Source organism: Antennarius striatus, chromosome 2 (genome assembly GCF_040054535.1).
Source record: "Antennarius striatus isolate MH-2024 chromosome 2, ASM4005453v1, whole genome shotgun sequence".
NCBI classification, from domain to species: domain Eukaryota; kingdom Metazoa; phylum Chordata; class Actinopteri; order Lophiiformes; family Antennariidae; genus Antennarius; species Antennarius striatus.
Window position 1 is genome coordinate 10,300,046 of NC_090777.1, and position 25,287 is coordinate 10,325,332.

The 25,287-nt window shown below is 41.1% G+C and overlaps 1 protein-coding gene across 3 annotated transcripts in view; it reads right to left on the reverse strand.

The window, feature by feature from the left end:
* Window positions 1-25,287, reverse strand: part of LOC137602731 (plexin-A1-like) — a 402,183-nt gene that overhangs the window by 218,321 nt on the left and 158,575 nt on the right. For all 3 annotated transcript variants that reach the window (XM_068325725.1, XM_068325707.1, XM_068325716.1), the window contains exon 4: window positions 18,550-18,681. In XM_068325725.1, the coding sequence (XP_068181826.1) occupies window positions 18,550-18,681 (132 nt within the window). The remainder of the gene's footprint in view (window positions 1-18,549; window positions 18,682-25,287) is intronic.

The following is a 25,287-nucleotide window of genomic DNA, read 5'->3' on the forward strand; positions in this document are numbered from 1 at the left end:
TGGCCAGAAGCACTGACTTCTGTTGGTTGCCTAGCAACATTGGTGTGCCACAAGATCAAGTTTTTCATCAAAATAAACAAACAAGACACTAAGGGATAATTAGTGAATCTTGCAGGTGCTGGTTTTCCGGCTCTAACTTTTTCTTCTCACCTTTCATTACATTGGGTTCCAAAAATGAATCCAGATTAATAACCTTAAATAGAGACACACAGCAGGCTACGTGGACTGTCTTCAGATTAACAGACCATGGACCTGCCTTGACATGTTGCTGACAGCTGGCATGTTCTGTGTCTCTTTTATTTTTAACAGATCATGTTATTCAAGGTATGCTATTGCAATTTCATGAATACCATCCCCATCACTTGTGTTGTGGATCGTTCAAATCTAATCATAAAAATAATTGTAGACAAAAAAAAAGGTTTTGCAGAACTGACACAAGAAACACCAAATATAGACCAATAATAATAACACTACAGGTCAATATTATAACAATAGTCAATTATATGATTTATATTAACTTGTAGAAACAGAGTATTTGACTGCAGCTCTAACACTTTTACTAAATCAGCAGGAGGAGTGAGCTCACCTCTGGAGCACTGCCGAGGCGCCCTTGAGCAAGGTGCCATCCCCATTACATTTGGGTGCTCATTTGGGTGCACCACGAAGGAGTTGCCCACCACTCCCCTGCATGCGTAAAGACCCCTTGTGTGTGTGTTTGTGTGTTCAGGGCCTGTATACACATATATACTGTATATATGCATGATTTCAACTAACTAGAGTGTGCCACTAATTTCCCTGCGAGGATTAAAATCAATATATAAAATTTAAAAAATAATAAATACATAAAACCAAAAACATGCTCATTAAATTAATTTTGAACTCCAAAAACGTAAAAGATTGCCATAGGCTTCTGACGTAACTATGTACAGTTTGTGTCACTTGTGCCACTCTTCAAAGAAGTTTGTTGGGCCAAAATAGACACACAGTCAAATTTGTAAAATGGAAAAATTGTGTTTTATTGCACATAAAAACTAAAAACATGCTCATGGATCTGGTTTTGAACTCAAAAAATGTTACCATAGGCTTCTAACATAACTATATACAGTTTGTGTCACTTATGCCACTCTTCAAAGCAGCACAACATCACATAGTTAGTACTCCTAACCATGTGACGTGGCAGGGCTTGGTCTGCCACTCATGTCCACCTGACACAGCTGGGCCACAGCTCAATCTGGAAGTCGTTTCGGGTAATGATGGGCAGATGAAGCCCCATGAAGCATTGAAGCTTTTCATCGCAATCAGTTCATGCTGGTTTGAAGCTTCATGAGCCTTCATTTGCTCTTGTACAACATCTACTGGATGGTAAAATATCAGTCCGCGGTGCACTGGCGTCATGCCCGGAGTGTCCCCCGCCTCACGCCCTATGCCACTGGGATAGGCTCCAGCTCCCAGTGACCTGCTGTGGTGGATACAGCGGTGGTAATATGAAAATGAAAAAAAAAAAAAATATATATATATATATATATATACACACACACACACACACACACACCGGCAGTATGGAAAGTGATTATTTGGACATGAGGTAAAAAAGAAAATAATGCACAATGAGAGGAGGGTGGTTGGGGTTGGGACAATGATTGTGCTTCTGTAACATTGAGGTACGGCCAGTGATTATGCTTTGATGACATCATTGGTTTTTATTTAAAAACAACAATTTCTCCACTGTGGCACATTCCATTTCCTGATTCTCTCCTAAACCAACTCTCTCCACACTATCTATACCTCTCTCCAAAATATGTCTGACTCTATCCAAATTCCAAACTGTCTCCACACTAGCTAACCACAACTCTCCACCAAACAACCACATTCTGAATGGAGTGCATGTGTCACGAGCCGAATCAGTCACGTGCTATCGGCCACATAACAAGGTATTCCCGTGATGGAAGCCTCGATATGGAACGTCACGCCCGAAGCCTCACTGCCCGGCGATGCTTCGGACGTCATCCCTATCAGCTCCTCGCTTGAATGAAGCAAGATTCGATATGCGCTTCGCGGGAACGCCCATCCCCTACTCGGCACACGCTTCTGAGCTACGATCCCCAGCGTCACATCATCACTACTTGTGGGTCAGGGGCTTCACCTGGTGTGACTTACTGATACAGCAATGGAGGAATTAAGGGTTGTAGTCGCAATATGAACAAAGTGCAAAAACATTGTGCATTATCTGTGCGCTCTGCGCACGGCAGCGCAGTCGATAGCGGTAGTCGTTAGCGCACGGTACCGCTAACGACTACCGCTATCGACCGTTAACGACTAAATGCACATGAGAGTAGTATCCCGGCTTGTACAATGGGACTATATGGACAGAAATGGAGCCTGACATCTGTTTATAACAATAAAAGTAGCCATTTGAACCGCTTGTGTTAGATCAAATGTAAACAATGATATTTCTGGTTTTCTGTGGTCAGTCGGCTCCAAGTACCAGACGACAGTTTCACATCTATACTGTGGATGTGAGCAACAATCCACATGACAGACTTTCTTTGTTACGATTGGTTTAAAACCATCACATACTCTGATCGCGGGGGCACGTTCATAGTGAAATAAGGGTTAATACTGTCATCTCCTACCTCCCCACAAAAAATAAATTGAGATTGATGAATTCAAGAATAATTCACTACATTTTACTTTTCAAATAATTTAGAGCCACCACTCTTTTTTAAATAATCACAACATAGATGTTATAATTTTAATATAATAATGTTATATACATATTTGTTTGTAACTAAGTAGTAACTAAGTAGTGTGCCATGGAGACCAAATTTGTTGTACTTGCGCTGGTCTTCATGCTGTTTTTTACATTGGTCATAACTGTGTCTGTGGACCCCATACGCAGCCAGGGCCCTATTGTTTACAGAAGGGATCAGCTGTTGGCGCTCGTAGCAACGCCCCGGGAGAAACCCGAAATCCCCTGGGAGCCGGGGGAAATGTGCCAGAGCTGCTTGCCGGGCCAGGAGGAGGAAATTCAGACCCGTCCTCCTGTCCATCATCATGGGGAACGTGCGATCTCTCCCCAAATAGATGGATGAGCTGGCGGCGGTGACCCGGAATCAGAGGGACTTCCGCGAGTGCAGTGTCATGGTGTTTACAGAGACATGGCTGAGTGCGACGACTCCAGACACGGCATTCATCTGGATGGATTTAATCTGGTGCGGGCGGACAGGACGAGGGAGAGCGGGAAGAGGAAAGGAGGAGGGCTGGCAGTGTTCGTGAATGATCAGTGGTGTAACCCTGGGCACATCACTGTGAAGGAGCGGCACTGCTGTCTGTACACTGAACTGTTGGCGGTCGGCATGCGGCCGAATTATCTGCCGCGGGAGTTCTCACAAGCCATTGTGGTAGCTGCGTATGTCCCCCCCTCTGCCGACACGGATGCAGCCTGCGACGTCCTCCACTCCCTAACGAGCAGGCTGCAGACACAGCACCCACAGGCCCTCATCCTCATCTATGGGGACTTTAATCACGCACCCCCGTCCTCCACTCTGCCCACCTTCACCCAGTATGTTACTTGTCTCACCAGAGACAGTAAAATACTGGACATTTGCTATGCCAACACCAAGGATGTATATAGACCCCCCCCCCCCCAGGGAAGATCAGACCATAACCTGGTTCATCTCCTGCCCATCTACAAGCCTCTTGTGGAAAGGCAACCAGCTGTGTCCCGCAATGTGAGGAGATGGTCCGACGAGGCTGAAGACACTTTGAAGGACTGTTTCCACAGAACAGAGTGGGATTTATTCTGTGATTCTCACGGGGAGGACATTGATGGCCTCACAAACACCGTCAAAGATTACATTTACTTCTGTGTGGATAGCACCATACCCACCAGGACTGTACGGTGTTATCCCAACAACAAACCCTGGATCACCCCTGACTTTAAGGCCCTTCTTAAGGAGAAGAAAAGGGCCTTTAAGTCTGGGAACAAGGACGAGCTGAAGGCTGTACAGAGGGAGCTTAGGAGAAAAATCAGATAGGGGAATAACATGTACAGGAGGAAGATGGAGGACCAGCTGCAGCAGAACAATGTCAGCGAGGTGTGAAGGGGCCTGAAGACCATCTCAGACCATTAAGGATCTGACCATCAGGTCACTGGGGAGCAGAAGTGGGCAAATAACCTGAATTAATTTTTCAACAGATTCGATCAGGCACCCACCCCTCCCCCAGCCCAGCCCTCCACACCGCAGCCCCCTCCTCCTCCCCCTGCCCCTCTCCAACACCACCACACCCCCTCTCCCTCTACCTCAATCAGCTCACGGCCAACCCCCACTACTCAGGTCACGCTACAGCCACCCCCTACGGTTCATCTCTTCAACCCACCCCCCTCACCCACACCCCCCAGCACATAGTCCCCCTGCTCCACCCTGTCCCTCACTGTGTACCAGGTGAGAAACCAGCTCCGGAGGATAAATATGAGGAAGGTTTCGGGTCCAGATGTCATCAGCTCCAGGATCCTGAAATCCTGCGCAGACCAGCTGTGTGGGATTGTTGGACACATTTTCAACATGAGCCTGAAGCTAGGAAGGGTTCCACAGCTGTGGAAAACATCCTGCTTGGTTCCCGTGCCCAAGACCCCGCGCTCCCAGGATCTAAACAGCTACAGGCCAGTGGCGCTAACATCCCACCTTATGAAGACAACTGGAGCGTCTGGTCCTCTGTCATCTGCGCCCCCTGGTGAGCTCATCACTGGATCCACTCCAGTTCGCTTACCAGCCTGCCATCGGGGTGGATGACGCCGTCATTTTCCTTCTACACCGAGCACTGTCGCACCTAGACAAGCTGGGGAACACTCTGAGGATCATGTTTTTTGATTTCTCCAGTGCTTTCAATACTATACAACCGGCACTCTTAAGGGACAAAATAGAGATCACCGGGTTGGACCACCATCTCATGGACTGGATAATGGACTATTTGACTAATCACCTGCAGTTCGTGAGGACCCGGGACTGTGTGTCGAACACGGTTGTCTGCAGCACCACAGGGAATGGTCCTGCCTCGTTCCTGTTCACCCTCTATACTGCAGAATTCTTCTACAACTCCCCCACATGTCACCTGCAGAAGTTCTCTGATGACTCTGCAATCGTCGGCCTCATCACCGATGGGGACGACAGAGAGTACAGAGATCTGACCCAGGACTTTGTGGACTGGTGCCAGCGGAACCACCTCCAGATCAAAGCGGGTAAAACCAAGGAACTGGTGGTGCATTTCCGCAGGCGATCACTCTGCCCGGTTACACCGGTGAATATCCAGGGTACGGACATCGAGGTGGTGTCCTCTTACAAGTAACAGGGTGTTCACCTGAACAATAAATTGGACTGGAGTACCAACACTCACTCACTCTATAGAAAGGGTCAGAGCAGACTATATGTGCTCAGGAGACTGAGGTCTTTAGGAGTGTGGGGGCCACTCCTAAAGACTTTCTATGACACAGTAGTAGCCTCAGCTATTTTTCATGGGGTGGTATGCTGGGGGAACAGTATCACTGTGGCCGACAGGAGGAGACTGGACAGGCTGATTAAGAAGGTGGGTTCTATCCTAGGATGCTCCTTGGACTCAGAGGAGGTGGTGGTGGAGAGGAGGAATGAAGCCAAGCTGTCATCGAAGAGGAAGAACCACTCCCACCCTCTGCAGAGCACATTAAGATCACTAGAGAGCTCCTTCAGTGATCGGTTGCTTCACCTAAGCTGCGTGAGAGAATGCTATCGCAGGTCCTTCCTGCCTAAGGCCATCAGACTGTATAACCAGCAGTCCTCCCAGCGGACCAGTCAGAGAACACAACACTCAAAAGTTGGATGACCAATGTAATCCGCAGTTCTGTAGTTTGTAATGGATAGTTTTTTGCAGTGTAAATATAATCTGTAAATTTTCTGATAATATGATATATGTTAATATGTACATGTGAATATGCATATTTTATATCTCATATGTTACACATGTTAATATGTATATTCCTTAAGTGTTTATGTATGACACCCCCCTTATCTTACCTTATCTCTTAATATAGTGCCCCTCACTTGTGTATTTAACTACAATTGGTATTAATGTGGAGCCTTAGGAATTGACTTGATGCAGTTGTTTTCTGCTTCAAATCACATTGTTTCTCAGCAAAGAACATACTGCCATTAATTTAAACTTGCCCACGCAAAACATTTCCCAAGACATACCATTCCAAACATAAATCACAAATGAACTGACAGGGCCAAGGGCATATCCAATATCTGCATCCTCTCTTCAATATTTTCCCTGTGTCTGTCTTCACTGACATCCTTCAACTGTTTTAATTTGGACAAACACCAGAGAAACTCCGTAGTCCTTTCACCATGACCTCCAAGTGCAGTAAAATGTGAGTGAATTTATTATGAACCTGCTCTGTTGTGGTACCAGGGGGTTGGGTTTCTCCACTTTGCAGTGCAGCAGACCTAAGTACATTTCCGTATTGTAGCTAAATCAATACATGGAGGTGCATCATTGGACCATTATGCCACTGTCTGAGCAGGTTCCCTAAGACAGGGCACAGGCATTCACTGCCAACAGGTCACATTTAGAAGATGTTTTACAAGTAGACAGTCTTGACCTTGTCCTGTAAGCTCAGCAGTGAAAGTGACATTACAGCAGGGCAAATACTTAGGTTTGGCCTCACAAAAGTACTTCAATACCATAAGTAAAGTAGATTTCAAGAAATTGAACAAAACACAAATTACAAGACCTAGAAGTAGTCTTAGATAATATAATAATTTATTTTACTGGGCCAGATGGGGATCGGAAGATTAATAAATCGAACTCCGTGGATCAAAAGCAGCACAAGAGTGTAAAATACATGATAAGTGAGCAAACTGGTACAAAGATACAGCAAAAATCAATAGCTTAAGAAGTGTAATCCATTTAGACATTTACTACACAGCAATTATGTGGTGTCACCTAGAGGGACATGCAGGTCAGTGATGACCTCACCATAAGCTATCAATGAGATGAGAAATGTTTCATGCCCTCTCGTTTTTAAATCAGGAAAATTTGACAATGTAACAAGGGAATTAAAAGCATAGAAATGATGTAATGAGACTGAATACAAAGGGATAGAGGGAGCTACAGGCAAATAAATACAAGGGGGTGTGTTTGGCTGAAGAAGAGATCACAACAGAGCTGTGTATAAATCTATCGCTCGCAAAACAAAAACTCTCCTCTTTCAGCCAAACAGACTGTTTTATGTTTGTGCACCAAGTGCATGTTTAAGTTAGCACTGTTGTACGGATATGCAGTCCATACACTGCACTCCAGTTTAGCGCTTTTAATTATGTGTGTGAGTGAATATAGGAAAAGCTAAATTGCTCTCTGTCAAGCAGGGAAATTGTTTTTTTTTTATATTTGAGGTCTCATCATGGCATTTATATTGTTTATCACTGGGAAGGGGATGGAGGGATGAAGAGGTGAAGAGGAAGATGAAAAAAAAGATGGCAAAAGGTAAGGGCATACCTCAATTGTGAGTGATTCTGAAGAGAGCCCAGTATTTTCAAGTTTGGTGAAATAAAAAAATAAATAAAAATAAAAAAAGTTTGGGCTCCTTCTTCCTCTGAAGTCACTTCCAAATATTGTCATTTGCCCATCTTAGTCTGCTCCCTATGTCAGCTCTCTCTGCTCTAGGTGTGGCTGGGTCATGCATTGAAGATTACAGGTGAATTCATTATGGGACAATGTTCATTGATTTAAAAATCCAAACAACGGCGCTGATCACGTCAGGTTCCAGCTGTGTATCAGCCATTATAATCAGATGAAGTCACTTAATGTCCCAGCTGCAGATCTATTTGCTATCAAGACCAGAAGAGCTCATAAAACAGTGTTACTAACTAGATGTGAAAGTATTTCACCTGAATAAATTGACCCATTGCTCTATACAATTCACAGCATTTTAAAAGGGTGTCATAATGAACCCCAATCACACACACGCACACACACACACACACACACACACACACACACACACACACACACACACACACACACACACACACACACACACACACAGAACACATGGCTCCATAACATAACATAAAACGAATGAATGTTTGCTAATGTTGATATGTAGCCTCATTGATTTAGCCTTGTTACAAATGTTGCAATCCAATAAAAATGGTTCTTCAATCTATGACATGAATTTCATTGAAGTCTTTTTCACAGGTAAATGTGACCAAAATCAGCTGAAAGAGTTCAAATATAACAAATGAGGTTCACTGGTGTCTAATGCCATCTGAAGTCATCTGTGATTGGCGGATGATGTAATGTATACTGTATACTGTAGATGTGCTTTGCTCACCATGTGGGCCCTCAGTTCACAGTTCTGGATATCTTCTTTTTTTTACTTTTTTTACTTCAATTGTCAACTTCAGTTGTCTCTTTCTGTTGGTGTTGGGTAACTTTTATGTGTATTTACATATTTATTGTGAGCATATTTATTGTAATATACTGATATCTCCCCATCTATATATGTGAATAAGCTCACTTGAAGCGCCCAACCAATCACAGCGTATCAGTCAGAAGGAATAACGTGAACAACATGGCGTAAGGCATCAGGAAGTGAGGCTTTTTGTTGCGGCTCTTGCGGTTACGCATACCGGGCATTTTCAAAAAACTTCACTTTGGCCAGCATTTTTGTCCCGGACATATGCATTGTCGTGTGGATGCTGCAAACCGAAACATATTATATCCGGGAGAGTTCTCTTCCTGCAACAAAAACCGATGAGACATCAGTGGGTGTGACCCTTGTTTACATGTACACACAGAATGGAAGGAGTTAAAACCAGCTATTTTCTGACATATAACAGCTGCACGTCATAGACACATTGATAAACATGCATGACAGTTGGATATTTGTTTGTCTGTTTATTTCTTTATGAGTCATAAAGTTAATATATAATTATTTATTTATTTATTCATTCATTCATTCATTCACATTCCTTGCCAAAGACGCCGACGCCAGCTCTGAGTCAGACCGAGATGCTCTGCCGACTGTTGGGAAAACTCTGTAATGGGTGCACTTGGTTTATAATACCAATACATTTGTTTTCATATGTTTGGAATGAAGTCTGATATTGTTTTACCGTGGAATTCCCACGGGTTCCCACTAGTATTGATAGATCTGTCTGTCTCTCTGTCAATCTATCCGTCCGTCAATATATCCGTCCGTCCATCCATCCATCCATCCATCCATCCATCCATCCATCCATCCAATCTATCTGTCTCTAGCTAGCTAGCTGGGTAGCTATCCATCTATCTATCTATCTATCTATCTATCTATCTATCTATCTATCTATCTATCTATCTATCTATCTATCTATCTATCTATCTATCTATCTATCTATCTATCTATCTATCTATCTATCTATCTATCTATCTATCTATCTATATCTATCTATCTATCCATCTATCTATCTATCTCAGTCATGAAATCCAAAACTTTTGGGCACCGACAAAGCATGCATGTTCACTGAACTCTACTCTGTGTTCTTTGAGGTGTTATGAAAGAATCATACTACATACTTTAATCATACTTATGTACGAATGGTTGGACAAGGGCTACCCTTTTTTGTGGTGGTATAAAAGTAGACAACTATGGTTGGATGATACTTGTTGGATAATACTTATTGAATAATTGAATAATACTTATATTTACTAATACTTTTTTGCAGAAGCTAATATTAGGTGTTTTTTGTGTCTATGTGTGGCTCCACAGTGCACTGGCATCGTGTCTGGACTGTCTTTAGGACGTGCCAGGCTACTTTTTGTCCTTTTTACAATGCAGTTTGTGTACTAGTAAAATGAACACAAATAGGTGTTTTAATGAGTTTGATGTATGGGTTCTACGCTCGTCCTGCTTTAGCCCTACATTTAATGATCAGATTGGTATCAAGCTTTCCCACAAGTGTGCTGAAAAAAAAGAGGGGATTTCTAAATATGTTTGTGTCCTAACTTTATACTGGAAGTGTCAACTTTCCAAGTTTAAGAGGGCAATTCCTCTTCCAGATGGAGCAAAACCAGTACCTGACATTCACACTATGTAAGCGCTTCTTAACTGGCTACATTTCTAAAAAGTATTGAATTCCTCTTTGGATTAGCAGTGTGATTTCTATGAGAATTCTCATTTGTCACTTCACCTCCTTATTCACTTCACTCACATCTGATGACATGTAGTGGACATATCATGCTCATCAAAAATAAAACATTGGCTTGAATAATTAAACAGACTTTCTGGTGGCACTGGCAGTCATCTTTAATGCAGATGGCCGGAGCTGAAAGGGAGGATCTGAGAGCTCCGATCATGGACTGTTCAGCTTTCTTCATTCTGCTGAGCAGCTGCTGAGCACTGATGACTAAGACAGAGCATCTTGTTGAACACAATCTTGTTGAATCGTTCTAATTGATATCATCCAATTAGACCAAGAGCTTGTTGATAGGTCTTTGGATTTTGTAAACATTTATATTTCGAAGCTTTCCTAAAGATCCCTTTCATCATTTGATCATTTAACTAGATCTTTCTTTCCTTGTAAGTATGTCTGATCTTGAGTTGCAGCCTGATTGATGAGTGTCAATGTGTTTAAAAGTCCCATATTATGTTTTGTTTTTGTTTTTGTTTTTTAATTCATGTCATTCAGCTGCCAGATCTCCAACAACACTGTATTTGAAATGTCTTGCCCCAAAGTGATCCATGGTTCTCAATATCTTTGACTACATTTTGATAAATCCATTTCGCTCTCTAAGAGGTCTGTTTTAACGGGGCGTAGCTCTCAGCTCCCTCTCTCCGCCCCTCCCTCCTCTGAGCCTTCTCTATCTCCCTCCCCCCTCTGAGCTGATTAATCAACACTGCCCTCCCCCGTGCATTCACGTGCGTTTGTTTAATTGCGCCACTCAAACGCGCCTACATTACAGATCGATCGATCGCCATTGTCTGGAGCTTTTTTACTTTTAGTAACTTCGATGCTACATATTTCGCTCTGATTCTTCTCATGTTCTCCACTCTTGCTTTTCATGATATAACGGTTGATTTTTCAGGGCTAAGCGTGGACCTGCTTCGTCATGTTCGTCAGTATTTGCTGAAAAGACTCGTGGCTCATTATGTAAACATGATGAGACCAGCCGGTGAGATAGGTACATCCTGCTTCAAAGCCGTGATGCATTGTGATTGCCAAAGCTGTATTTCTGAAAATCATCAGGGACAATTGTGGATAACACAGAGCTATGCTAACGCAAACTAATAAAACAAGGTTAAAAACCACTGCTTTAAGGTCTTAAGGTCTGTGTGTGTGTGTGTGTGTGTGTGTGTGTGTGTGTGTGTTTGTGTGTGTGTTTGTGTGTGTGCGTGCGTGTGTGTGTGTGTGTGCGTGTGGTTACACGCAGCTCTCCGATCACTTAGAAGAGCTAAAGCTGCTTTCATTCCCCAAAAAACCGACAATTGTTCTAAATTAGTAATTAATGTACAACTGATTATGTGTTCACTGTGATGCTGGGGATAGCCTCGGGCAGACACACACATACACATACACACACCTGAATGCTAAATAGTTAGCCAAATGCTAGCTAATCTCAGCAGTTTGTGACAAACTTTCATTGTGTAGCTGACACCGTGATAGGAAGTCGCCCGTGGAAACACAAACTTTACACACAAACTGACTGGTGAGTGAATGGCGGCTTGAGTAACCACGCATGAGGACGCCGTGCACCAAACTTTTCTTCAATCGCTACCAAATTGAATTTCCTTGACTCATTGGTTAATATTATGACGACTAGGACTCGACGTGTGTGTAGAGCTAGTTTTGCCGCCCGAGTTGGGGGAAAAAGAGACATTGCATCGTGAAAAGCACTCGAGGCAGCGTGACACGACTACACACTTGGCGCCAGCTGCACGGAGGAGTTCGAGGCTTTCAAGGAGGAACTCCCACCGCTGCCGGCAACTCCGTCCAAATCCCCAGCAATGAAGAAAAAGGCCTGCGAAGCTGGGGGGAGCACCTCGCTTAGCATGGACATGCTCAAACAGTTCGAAGAGGTAAATAAACTGATTAACCTCAGATGTGACTCTATTGACTTTAAAATCATTCACCTGGAGGAAAAGCTGGAGCGCACCACCGTGGAGCTGAAGGCTATGAGTACGAAGGTGGCCCATGTTGAGCAGAGGGTTGCCCAGGTGGAGCAACCGGTCAAGCTCATCATCAAAAGGATGGACGAGATGGACACACACACGCGTCGATGGAACATGAGGCTCATTGGAGTCCCCGAGGCTGACCAGGAGGACGTCCGCAGTCGCGCTATTACCATCTGCCAGGAGGTACTGCCTGCCAAGAGGGACAAACTGGCAGAACATGTGGACATTGTCCATCGTCTGGGAAGGAGGAGGAATCCTGTGGAGGGTACCAACCCCAGAAGGATCATCATCCAGTTTATCTCTCGGGTCACCAGAGACGGGTTGTGGAGAGCTGCAAAAACCTCTTCGTACCTTAGGGGTTGCGGCCTCCAATTCAAAGAGGACTTGTCGAAAGGGGACCGAGAGCGGAGAGAGAGGCTGTGGCCCGCAGTGGAGAGGGTGCGCTCCGAGGGGAAAAAAAAACTTCTTCGCCAGAGCTTGAGCCTTCATAGAGGGAAAAGGTGAGATCAAACTCCCTGAGTGACTAGAACTTCGCTAGGAAGCACAGGCCCACTCTGACTGCTTTTTGTTGTTTTATTTTGTTAAATGACCCACATATGACTGTGGCGTCCAGCCTCGAGCTGTGTTTTGAGTTGATTTTGTCATCGGCAGAGTCACCTATCTCCTTTTGAAACAGTAGGATAAGCAACAACGGTGCTGCAGGCATTGTCAACCTTCTGCTTAAGGTTTAATTAAGGGACACTACCTAGGCGGAAGGTTTAACATTTCTTTTTTTTTTTCTTTTCATTTATAACCGACTTTTCTACAATCAGATTTTTGTTATTTATGTTTTTCCTGAAGTCAGGGATTTCTTTTTCTTCTTTAAATACAAGAGGTCTTAAAGACAATACAAAATGCAAGGCTATTTTTCTTTTTTGTAAAGGACTCAAAGCACACTGCTTTTTTCTTCAAGAGACTCACTCATGTTAAGAGGACGTTACATTTTGGAAGAATCAATGGGGGGACAAGATTATTTTTTCTCATGGCAGTAACAGATCTGGAGGTGTGGCTATATGTTTTTATAGGTTCCCTGGTACATTAATAACATCTAAATGTGATAACAATGGTCACTGGATCACTGCAGTGGTAAACTTAGAAGGGACTTTGGCAACTTTGATTAATATCTATGGCTATAACGATTCCACCCAAAATAAATTACTATTAGAAACGCTCACAGATGCCATCTCTGATTACCAAAAATGCTAAAACTTTGCTAAAAGTTTCACTTTAGTGGGGGGAGACTTTAATATGGTAATAGATGAATGGTTAGACAGATGTCCCTCTACCTACGATACCTTTCATCACAACAAACTGATGAAGAACTTCACTTATGCCAACTCTTTGGTGGATGTTTGGAGAGAAAACAATGCAGAGAGTAGGCAATTCACATGGATAAAACCAAATGACCATGCTAGGTCAAGAATTGATCTTTGGCTTACCTCTCCAGAAATCACAAATTTAGTAGCAGAATCTTCAATATCTGGCGCTCCCTTAACAGATCACTGTGTATTTAATAATACACTGAAACCACACAACCTTACAAGCAGGAAGGGTTATTGGAAATGTAATGCTGAACTTGTGAATCATGAAGAATATGTGGAGGAAGTCAAATCTTTATTTGATGAAATTATCAATGATAACGAAATTGATTCCTACTGCAGAAAATGGAAGTATTTTAAATTTAAGTTTAGAAGTTTATCCATTAAATTCAGCAAAACCCTACATAAACAGCAAAGGGAAACTGAGCTTAAATTGGTGCAAGAGCTTAACAAATACAACCAAAATGTTTTTTTATCAGATCAAGACACTATAAAGTTGGTAAAGTTAAAAAACAATTTGGATATCTTATTTACTAAAAACGCACAAGGAGCTTATGTAAGATCTAGAGCTAAATGGATTGAGCAGGGTGAGAAAAATACTTCCTATTTTTTTGGGCTCGAAAAGAAGAGACAAGAGAGAAATAGTATTAACACCCTGATTGTAAACAATAGTGAATGTTCTGATACAAAAATAATTTCAGAAGAGGTTTACCGCTTCTACTCTAAATTATACTCCTCATCCTACTCACAAGTTGATGCTAACTTATTCCTAGACAGTATTCAACATTCTATTCCTCAGATAGACTTAGAATTCAAAGAAATATGTGACTCAGAGCTCAATATAAAAGAATTGGTAACAGCTGTAAAACACCTGGCACCAAATAAATGACCTGGCCAAGATGGTTTGACCTCAAACTTTTACAAATTTTTCTGGGAGTCAATAAAATATCTATTATTTAATGCCTTGAATGAATGTATGGAAAACAATGATTAAATATCAACCATGAAACAAGGGATAATCACTCTTTTACCTAAACCTGGGAAAGATAAAAGGCATATCGATAACTTAAGACTTATAACCTTGTTGAATGAAGATTACAAGTTATTTACTATTGTTTTAGCTAACAGGTTGAAAACAGGAATAGACCAAATAATTAGTGAAAGCCAATCAGGTTTTATTAAAGAGAGGTCTATACATAATAACATCAGACTGGTGTTAGACCTGTTGGACTATAATCATCTCATAGAAGACAAAGGTTTCGTATTCTTTCTAGATTTTTATAAGGCCTTTGATTCAGTGGAACATCCATTCATTATGAAAACACTAAAATGTTTTGGATTTGGCTCACAGTTTATTAAGACAATTGACATGATCTACAGTGGAATAAATAGCTCTGTCTCCATCCCTCAAGGCACAACTAAAAGGTTTGAGGTGAAACGAGGTATATACCATGGCTGCCCTTGTTCTCCCTTTATTATTTATTTTAGTTGCAGAACTTCATGGTATTTACATTAAACGTAGTACAGAAATAGAGCCGTTGAATGTTTTAGGTCATCATTTGTCAATAACTCAACTTGTAGATGCTACAGCTGTCTTCATCAAACACTCAGAGCAGATCCCACTGATAATCACAACTGTGGGAAAGTTTTCAAAAGCATCTGGGTTACATTTGAATTTAAAAAAAATGTGAGATAATGTCAATTCATAACCATCCATTGACTGAGCTGTATAACATCCCTGTAAGAAATGAAGTTAAATATCTTGGAATAATAATAACAAAAGATTTAAAAGCTAGAGAACAACTGAACTTTGAATCTGTTATAAAAAAAAAGTAAATCCATTATTTTATCTTGGCTGCAAAGTGATCTGTCCATTTTTGGAAGAGTTTTGATTTCTAAGGTAGAAATATTGTCTAGATTAACGTACTCTGCCTTTTCTTTAGCTATGTCAGATAATCTTATTAAATCAATTAATCAAATTATTCTCAACTTTGTGTGGAAAAACAAGCATCATTATATTAGAAGAAATGATGCAGTGAAAACAATTGAAGATGGAGGTTTAAATGTAATTGATTTTGAAGCGATGAATGGTATGATCAAACTAAAATGTTGTCAACAGTTTATCTGTAACAGTAAGGCTATATGGTACAATATTCCTTCTAAAACATTCAGTTAATGTGGTGGCATTGAATTTCTTTAAAATGTGATTTTTGTGTTTCTCAGTTACCCATTGAACTGTCCAGATTTCATCAACAAGTCCTCCTTTGCTGGAAATTGGCCTTCAAACATAACTTTACCCCTCATAATTCTTCAATTTTGAATAACAGGTATATTTTGTCTAAGAGAAAATCTTTATGTTTTGGCGGCTGGTTGGAAAAGGATATCTGGTCTGTTGTACATTTAATGGACTCAGACGGAAATCTTCTGAATTACACTGATTTTGTTAACAAGTATAACATTAATTGCAGTAGACAACCACACTTGGAAATTACAAGAGCAATCCCTGATGCAATGTTGAATACAATAAAAGGTATGCTATCATATGATAAAGTAATTCCGTCTTTGCCCTTACCTCTTATTAATGATCTAAACTTCACAGAAAAGAAATGTACAAACAAAATTATAAGAGGTGCTGGCACAAACAAGAAATATTTTGCAACAGCTTTCAGAAGATCAGATTAAAAAAATCAGAACTAGATACATTTCCCTTCCAGTTCCGCCCAAAACTAAAGAAACTCATCTGAAGATAATAAATTATATTTACCCCTGTAACGAATTTCTTAGACAGAGATTTAAGTTTGAAAAAAATGACTTTACATTTTGTGAATGTCAAACTGAATCATTGGAACATCTTTTTTTTGAGTGTGAATATGTGAAAACCTTTTGGAGATCTTTCCAAAACTGGATATCTGAAAATGATTCAAATTCACCTAATTTAAGTTATGATGTTACTAAATTTGGTGTTTTACTGGAGGTTAGAAAAAGGGGAAAAAAAAAAAAAAAAAAAAAAAAAAAAATATATATATATATATATATATATATATATATATATATATATATATATATATATATATATATATATATATATATATATATATATATATATATATATATATATATATATATATATATATATATATATATATATCAGATTGTTATCAGATTGTTTTGATTCGGTCCGGTCCATGAATTCCTAAAACTCCAAATATCTATTGATGCAGGAAGCCTTTGTTTCTCAGATTCTAAGAGTTGGTTGGGTTAGGGAGGACTACTATGTATATGTAGAGAGCTGAAAAAGTGTCCATAATAGGACCCCTTTAATATTTGTGCCTCTCCCTGCAAAGCAAATTCCGTCTTCTTGAACTGCTATCCATGATGGAATGGCTTTCTTCTTCTGTCACATTTTATGGTCCACTGGTATCAGACACTTCCTTTCCGTGCTTATTCACACACACAGAAGTCAATTAAGCCTAACTGCTGGTAAATTATAAAGCACTCACATTGCAGTTACTATCTACCTACCGGGGAAGTCTTGTTGAAGGTTATCACATCGCAGGTCAGTATGATATAAGGGAGTCATGTGGGTGAATAATGATAAAAAAGACATACAGTAATTTGTCTGCAAAGTGCAGTATCAAACTCTGATTAGAGTAATCAATTTAACACCTGGCTACCAGGATCAAAATGTTTTATTATTATTATTTTATTTTATACACTGTAATGATCCCATAGGGGAAATTAATAGCACACTCTAGCGTTAGTAATTCACATGCATACATATATTAGTGTGTACAGGCCCTGAACAAACACAAACACAAACACACACAAGTGGCCTGTATACAAGCAGGGGGAAGTAGAGTGGTGGGAAGCTCCTGCTTTTGGTGCGCCAAAATGAGCAACTTGCAGGGGGGATGGCGCCTTGCTCAAGGGTACCTCAGCAATGCTCTGGAGGTGAGCTGACACCTCCCACTGGCAGGTCACACTCCCAAGTGTTTTTTTGGGGGGGGCGGGAGTGGGAATCGAATTGCCAATCTTGAGACATTGGACGACCCGCTCCACCGCCCGCTTTCTACATACTATTTTGTTAATGAGTTCACAATAGGACATAAAAAGGCAATCAGACAAAAAATATATATAAAATGAACTAAATATAATAAAAATGGCCATGATGTATTCTTTTCCAGAAAAAGTGATAAAAAAAAAACAACCATTTAAGTATATTACTGTTTCATGCTTCTTTAGGGGTTTCCTGGGTGGAAAGCCATCCAGACTATCATCTAATATTCCATTCATCCATCCATTTTCTGTCCCCACCTTTGTCCGAGGATGTGGGTGGCAAGGTGCTGGAGCTTATCTCAGCCGACTGGGGGCATGAGGCAGGGCACAGTCCAGGCACAACGCCAGTGCACCACAGAGCCAGACATAGACAAACAAACATTCATGCACACTCATTTCATATTATCTTCTGTAATAAAATATTATTACATATAGTATTTATGGTTGCTTACTCCACAAATATAATTGCTATGATTTTACAAAATATTTAACTCTGGAACTTTTGTGCTCTAGTAGTTACTCACTGGGCTAGGGTTAGGGTGAAGAACTAGGATCACTGAAAAGCTAACTGCTAATACTACAGATGACTGGTAACATACCTGTAATTTTGTATTTCTGTCTATGAATGAAATTGGTACTTAATAATAAGTCAGGTTGAGTAAAAAACCTCAACCTCTGTTTTTCAGACTGAGATTGTTTTTATATGTTTGTGATGAGTTTTGTGCAGCTGTGTCTCAACATATCTGACTATAATCGCACGTACTGTATAACTATAAACATCCATCCATCCATTTTACTGCCGCTGTATCCGGTCACTGGGAGCTGGAGCCTATCCCAGCTGGCATAGGGTGTGAGGCGGGGGATAGTCCGAGCACATACATGGCATTAAACTCTAACCACAATCACACTGAGTTCGGTTTGAACATGTCTGAACATCACTTTTCATACCTGTTTATTTGTAAGGGTGTATAAAAACTGATGATCCGGGCTGAAGAGCTGGTCTCTCAGGATATAGTTCCCACTGCTCACCACAACGTTCTCATACAGCAAAGCAGGTTGGGTGATGGAGTTCACCAACATCTGGAAGAGGACATAGGAAAATGAAGAAGTTGATGGAAGGTATTTACTGCTCACATATTCTTTAATAATTATTTAAAAGTGTGTTACAAACAAACAAAATCAAAAATCTGGGTAATTTGTCAAGTTTTAATACAGAAATGATTCTCGAGAAAGAAATTAACCTCCACTCTTATGACACTCTATCCCATTTTAGCTAATGTAAATCAAATTACTTTCAGTGTTATGATCAACAAAAAATAACTACTGAAGTGATCAATGGTAATTTCAGTGGTTGTACCAACTCCTAAATTCTTGTAGAAATTCAAAACCATGCCAGTTGTCTATGGTGCATCATAGAGATGATGTAGTTCAAGTAATACCCAAATGATGGCTCTTTTGTTGCTATCTAAAAAGTCATGTCTTGTCATAGAAAAATATGATTTATAAGGATTATTCCTCATATTCCATCAAGTAAATTATTTTCACCTTCCTTCTGTACTTTTTGTATGAATCATTCTCCTTCTAATTTTTCGACTTCCTCTTTATCATTCATTAAGTGATAGCAGTTTGGTTAGTTACAACTCTATTTTTTTTCTGTCACCAAGACTCCCTTCACCATCTTTCTCTTATTCTTCGTAGACTCCATAGTGGTTATTATCTGCCATGAACATGACCAAAGTTTCCTTAATCTTTCTTCCAAACAGATGGTTCTCATTAATAGTCATGCTGTCATCACTATGTGTGCTTCTGTTGCTTAGGAGGAAGCAGCTTTTGGTTACAAGTTGAGTGTCTTAGCACTCAACTTGTAACCAAAAGACTAATCAGCTTTGAGGAGTTTCTCAGTGGGATGCTTAAGGTCTTAAATGTCTCAACTTTAAACTCAAAAGACAATTGATAATTTTTGCAGCAGACAGGTCTAGATTTTGCTGTAGTGGCTGATAAATGGTGGAATACATCAGATGGTTTAAGGCAGTGGTTCTTAACCTGGGCTCGATCGAACCCTAGGGGTTCAGTGAGTTGGTCTCAGGGGTTTGGCGGAGACGGAGGTCAAGACAAAACACTCGACACGATGTGTCGGTTGTTTTTGCCGAACATACACACTTAAACTGTGTACGTTTGACACATGGTGTCAATTCATGATGACACGCCCCCCAACGAGTTTAAGAACCACTGCTTTAAGGTCTAAAGGTCTGTGTGTGTGTGTGTGTGTGTGTGTGTGTGTGTGTGTGTGTGTGTGTGTGTGTGTGTGTGTGTGTGTGTGTGTGTGTGTGTGTACAAGGTGTATCCCTTGTGTCCCTGTTGTCAGTCTCTAACGGTCACTTGTTTTAGCTGTCGCTTACATGGCGCCCACATAAACACAACCACACACAGTGGACCTTCAAATTCGACCTTCTTCTCCTTGTATTTCTCCTTCTCTTAACAATAGTTCAGGGAAGCTCACGATAACACAAATAAACCCTTTGAAAGATCCCAATTTTTTGTACAACTGCTACCCGTCAGGGCTGCTGCACCGCCAGCCATGAGTGAAGGACTGTGGCAGGAAGGGAGGAACAGGAGCAGGGAGCATGCACTGGCCCACAGCTCGGGGCAGAGGGCAATATGAGTGGGAATCAGGTCAGCTGGCACAGAGGGGACTGCAGACAGGAGATGTTGACTGGAAATTCTCATTTAGTCTACAATCCTGCAGGTTTCTGCTCTCCTTCTACGACCTCGGCTGTCTGGAAGTTAGTTTGTCCACACAGAATTCTCAGGAAGGAAGCAACACCACTTAAGGGTTATAAACTTTGATTAACTTTCTAATAAGCAACTTTTTTTCTTAGATTATTGGCAGATATTACACTAGTATATCATAGACAGTGCAATCTCATCAAGTGGAAACCCTTATTGAGCTTGAACTAATGCAGTAATGATGTAATAAAAAATATTAATGATTTAAAGCTGAAATACCTGCAGAGACTAGCTTCATGAATTATTTCTGCTGCTTGTCCCATACTCGAAATTCAAGGCCATAGACATAAAAAATGGGCGACAGTGGGGCACGAGAAGTTTTTTTTTTTGTAATCTTTCCGTTTGTCCAGTTTCCTACTGTCTGGAACTTATTAGTAGAGAACATGGGTGATCACATGAAAGAGACTGAGCTACAATAGCAATGTCCACCTGTTTTAAAAGGGACTTATTAAGTATGCTTTTATTGCTGCTTCCCAGATGATTAGACAAAAACATGAATGGTTTCCACTTTGATGTTACGGGCAGCTTCTATGTCATTGAAGTATTCTGCTTTTTTAATGATTAGCTCACCTATGTGGAGTTAGATAATCATTGTTTTATCATGTTCACCAGTGCTACTGTCTTATGAGTGTTCTGAACAGTATTTGCATTCAAATTATCCTCCAATTAATTACTTTCGAGACAAAATGTTTACTTGGAATATATGCAGGCTAAAATGACCGATTAATCAACAAAGGATGAAGTGTCATGCAGAGTGAGAATGTTGAACTGTGTGGTTACTGATTTTTCCTTTTGTCTTCCAGACTGTTAAGCTGTTAGTCTCCAGGCTGATGTCGTAGGTCGTATGTCTTGCTTAAGAACAGTAAAATGAGACATGCATCATGTCTTTGACCCTTTCAGCTGAAGTACAGTCTCTGTCAGGCACAGCTCTAAAATAAGTTTGGATTCAGTGGACAGTTAGAGGTAACTTCTGATGAGTTTGGAGCTCAATCTCAAACCCCCTCTTTCTCCTTCTTTTACCATCCTGTGTGTTCACCCTTCAGACCTCTCCGTCTGCTAGGCTTAGGTCTATTACCAAAGCAACAATGATGTGACCAAAGACAGTAAAACACACACAATGTAAAAATTGTGTGTGTTTAAATTATACTGGTTACTAAATCACAATCAAATATTGTTTGCTTTTTCTGTGAAATTGTGTTCCCTCTCTGCTTCATATTGTGTGAGGTGGTTGTAGTGACTGAAGCACTTTAATATTATTTCATTTTCTAACCGTCTGTTCTGTTGTCGCGGGTCGCTGACTCTCTATCCCAGCTGACTGAGGGCGTGAGGCGGGGGACACTCCAGGCATGACACCAGTGCACGCCAGAGCAGCACAGAGACACAGACAAACACAAACACACTCATTCATACCTATGGTTGAATTGGGACTGGCCAATCAACGTGAAGCGAATGATTTTGGAGGTGGGAGGAAGCCGGAGAACCCGGAGAGAACCCACGCAGACACAGGAAGAACATGCAAACTCCGCACAGAGCGAGACACAAACCCGGAACCTCTTTGCTGTTCGGGGAAAGTGCTCCCCAGTAACTACAAGAAAGTTAACTGGGACATCTAGCGATGCACTGCTGTTGCTTCCTGGTTTCTCTGTGACACTGAATGAAACATCAACAAATTGAGTATAATAAAGATATAAACTGGGTATTTATTAAATATTAAGTGGAACTTGGCCTAAAAGTTTTGAATGACAGTTGAGAGAGGTGGCATGAAGTTAGAGGGTCGGGGGATGCTGAAATTATTACAAGTGAACTAAGTGCAGTAATGAACTTTGGTCAAGGCGCTACAGTGATTAACACCATGTTGGGTTCATCTTCTAGTTTTATTCATTCAAATAAATACAACCACATTCTCTCCTTTTTTATAGTATGTGTCAGTTTCTAAAACTGTAAACTGGTTAATTTCTTCTCCCCAAACATCTTCTACTTGGTCATTTACTTCTGTTTCTCCCTTTTGTGTGTTGATTATAAAATGCCAAATAATGTAAGTATTATTTTGTATTACCAATGCACTTTTACGTCTCTCATTTCCTCCCTTTCTCATCTGCCTCATCATTCACCCATTCCTTTTTTCTCTTCCCTTTGAGAGTTTTCCCTCCCCTTTCTCCTCTATGTATTCCAAGACTCCCAATTGGCCTTTTCCTCCCTCACGGGGACGTTCCTTTTACTCTTGTTTGTGTGTGTGTGTGTGTGTGTGTGTGTGTGTGTGTGTGTGTGTGTGTGTGTGTGTGTGTGTGCGTGTGTGTGTGTGTGTGTGTGTGTGTGTGTGTGTGTGTGTGTGTGTGGGTTAGGGTATACACTTGCATACACTTGTGTGTCTTGACACACCACTGCACTGACTAACCTCAGCTGTTTAACATTTAGATTATGACATGCTGGACAAAATGAGGGAAGATGGATAGAAGGAGGGAATAACCCAGACCGGAAAAACAGGGGAGGTTAGGATTCCCTTGATAACCTTGTTAACATTTCCCACTGAAACCAATGTTACAATCTGTGACGTGAGTAAAGTAATGAAACCGGGTGCTAAATGTTCAAGTAGCTGGCTGGTGGAGATGGAGAGAACAGAGGGAGGGATAAAGCATTTTCTAAATTAAATCTATAGAGACGTGTGCAACACTCTCTCTCTGCCGCTCTGTCGCTCTGTGTGTGTGTGTGTGTGTGTGTGTGTGTGTGTGTGTGTGTGTGTGTGTGTGTGTGTGTGTGTGTGTGTTTTGACAACTCCTCATCATATTCATGATCCCTAATGAAATTGATTTTGGTCTCATCTGCTGAGAGAGGGTGCATGTATGCTCATTTACACCCACATTCACAGGCATGTAAACACAACGTCAGTAAAACAAACACACACACACACACACACACACACACGCGCACACGCACACACACACACACACACACACACACCCACACACACACACACACACACACACACACACACACACACACACACACACACACACACACACACACACACACACACACACACACACACACACATCTCAACAGCTCCACAACAGACATTTGTCGTCGATACCTTTGTTAACAGTGAATAAAATGTTGGTGCCACAAAGTGGCCTGGTGTGAGTTTTGTTTTTATCAAACTGCTCCCACGGCGCGCCACATGCAGGCTGCCCTTCACTTCATCATTCCATATTCTTGTTCTTGTTAATCTTGTTCTTCTATTAAAAAAGTCCTCCTTAGAACAATAACTATTGCAGGAGCATCAGTGGAGTCCAAATTCATCACGGCTAAAAACTGAAATGTTGGATGTGTGGTGGAGAGTTGTTGACCCACCCTGGATGACGCTGCTGCTTTGTTATCCACTGTGGATGTGACCTCAGTGAGGCTCATCGGAAGCCTGTTGAGAAGCTGGAAGAGCCGACTCATCCCACAGCAATTGACTTCGATAGATTTTTATTGCACAGGCCTTTTCCCTTCCCTGTAGAGAGTTTGTCTTTTTGCTCTAACGACTCCTTGTCAGACCCAATCAGCCTCAGTGACAGTAATAGGAAAAAAACTTATAAGCTGATGGTAAAGATTTTAAACAATGATAAACTGAAAGATCCAGTTGACACGACATGGAGGGTTCACCTTGTATGTGATGTGAGCCCTTCATAGAAGTCTTTCTACAAGCCATCGTGAACAAAGAAGTTTGGGGCTCTCCAATGGATGATTTTACACGACGCTGTTTCTAGTTTGAATCCAAATAAGTCGGAAAACTGTCCGTTTTGTTCTCGCAGAGAAACTGTTTTTCATTGCTTCCTAGACTGTCAGAAACTTGACAATTTGTTCCTGTTTTTAAAGAGAACCTTTCTCTTTTTTGGTCGTGTTTTTGACAAACAGGTATACATTATTAGTTTGAAACGCAGAAATAATCAGGAAAAAAAAAAAGTTGAAAGTTCGTCTGACTGCAGTGCAGAAGACATTTTAAGAAGAATGTTTCAAGCAAGAATCAGAATTGATTTAGACTACCATATGTTTTGCACCATTATGCACATCATATAAAGAGGCACAGTCTAAATTACGGAGTTTATTTCTGTACTTTAACCTTACTGTTCGGCGCATGCTAATACAAGCTAATGGAATACACAACACTGACTGTGGTTGAACTGTATTGTACTACGTATTTAAAATTCAAAAAATACACTGACATTATTTTTAAATGTTTTCATTATTTTATTTTTTGATCAATGGTAAATCCTTTGAAGTCCTCATCTTCGGTCTGCATTGAACAGCTCGACAATTTCAGTATTGCTGTTGGACTCCATGCCTTTTCCGGGTGGCTGCCAAGTAATGATGCCAGCTTTTGCGAAAGATCAGACAATCGTCGAAGCAGACACATTGTTCCAGGCATCCACAATCCATATGTTGCATATTGTGACATAACTAACTCCATGCGGGCCCCCAATCTTGGTAAATGTGTGTTCTCGCTCCCATGTTCATCACTTTGAACGTTCTGTTTACACCAATGTCCAGCGGTTGGAGTTCTTTAGTTCATCCTCCCGGGATGATGACAAGCTCTGAATTCAGTTGCTTCACATGACAATAGAGACGCTTCTCCTGGCTGTTCTTTGTTCCAGAATCCATCGCTCCAGCTCATCTTCCAACTACGGCCATGTTGCCTGTTGCCACAGAAAATTAGTTTTGTTTTCTTAATTTGATCCTCTTGATTCCTCGAACCATAGATTTGTTGATTTCAAATTATCTCATGGCTGCTCTATTACCATTCACAACTGTGTAACTGATAGCCTGGAGTTTAAATTGCGCTTTGTAAGCATGTTTGGCTAAAGACCCCCGATTGATGCCATTTTCAGTGGTCTTTAGCAAACAAATTTGGTACCTACC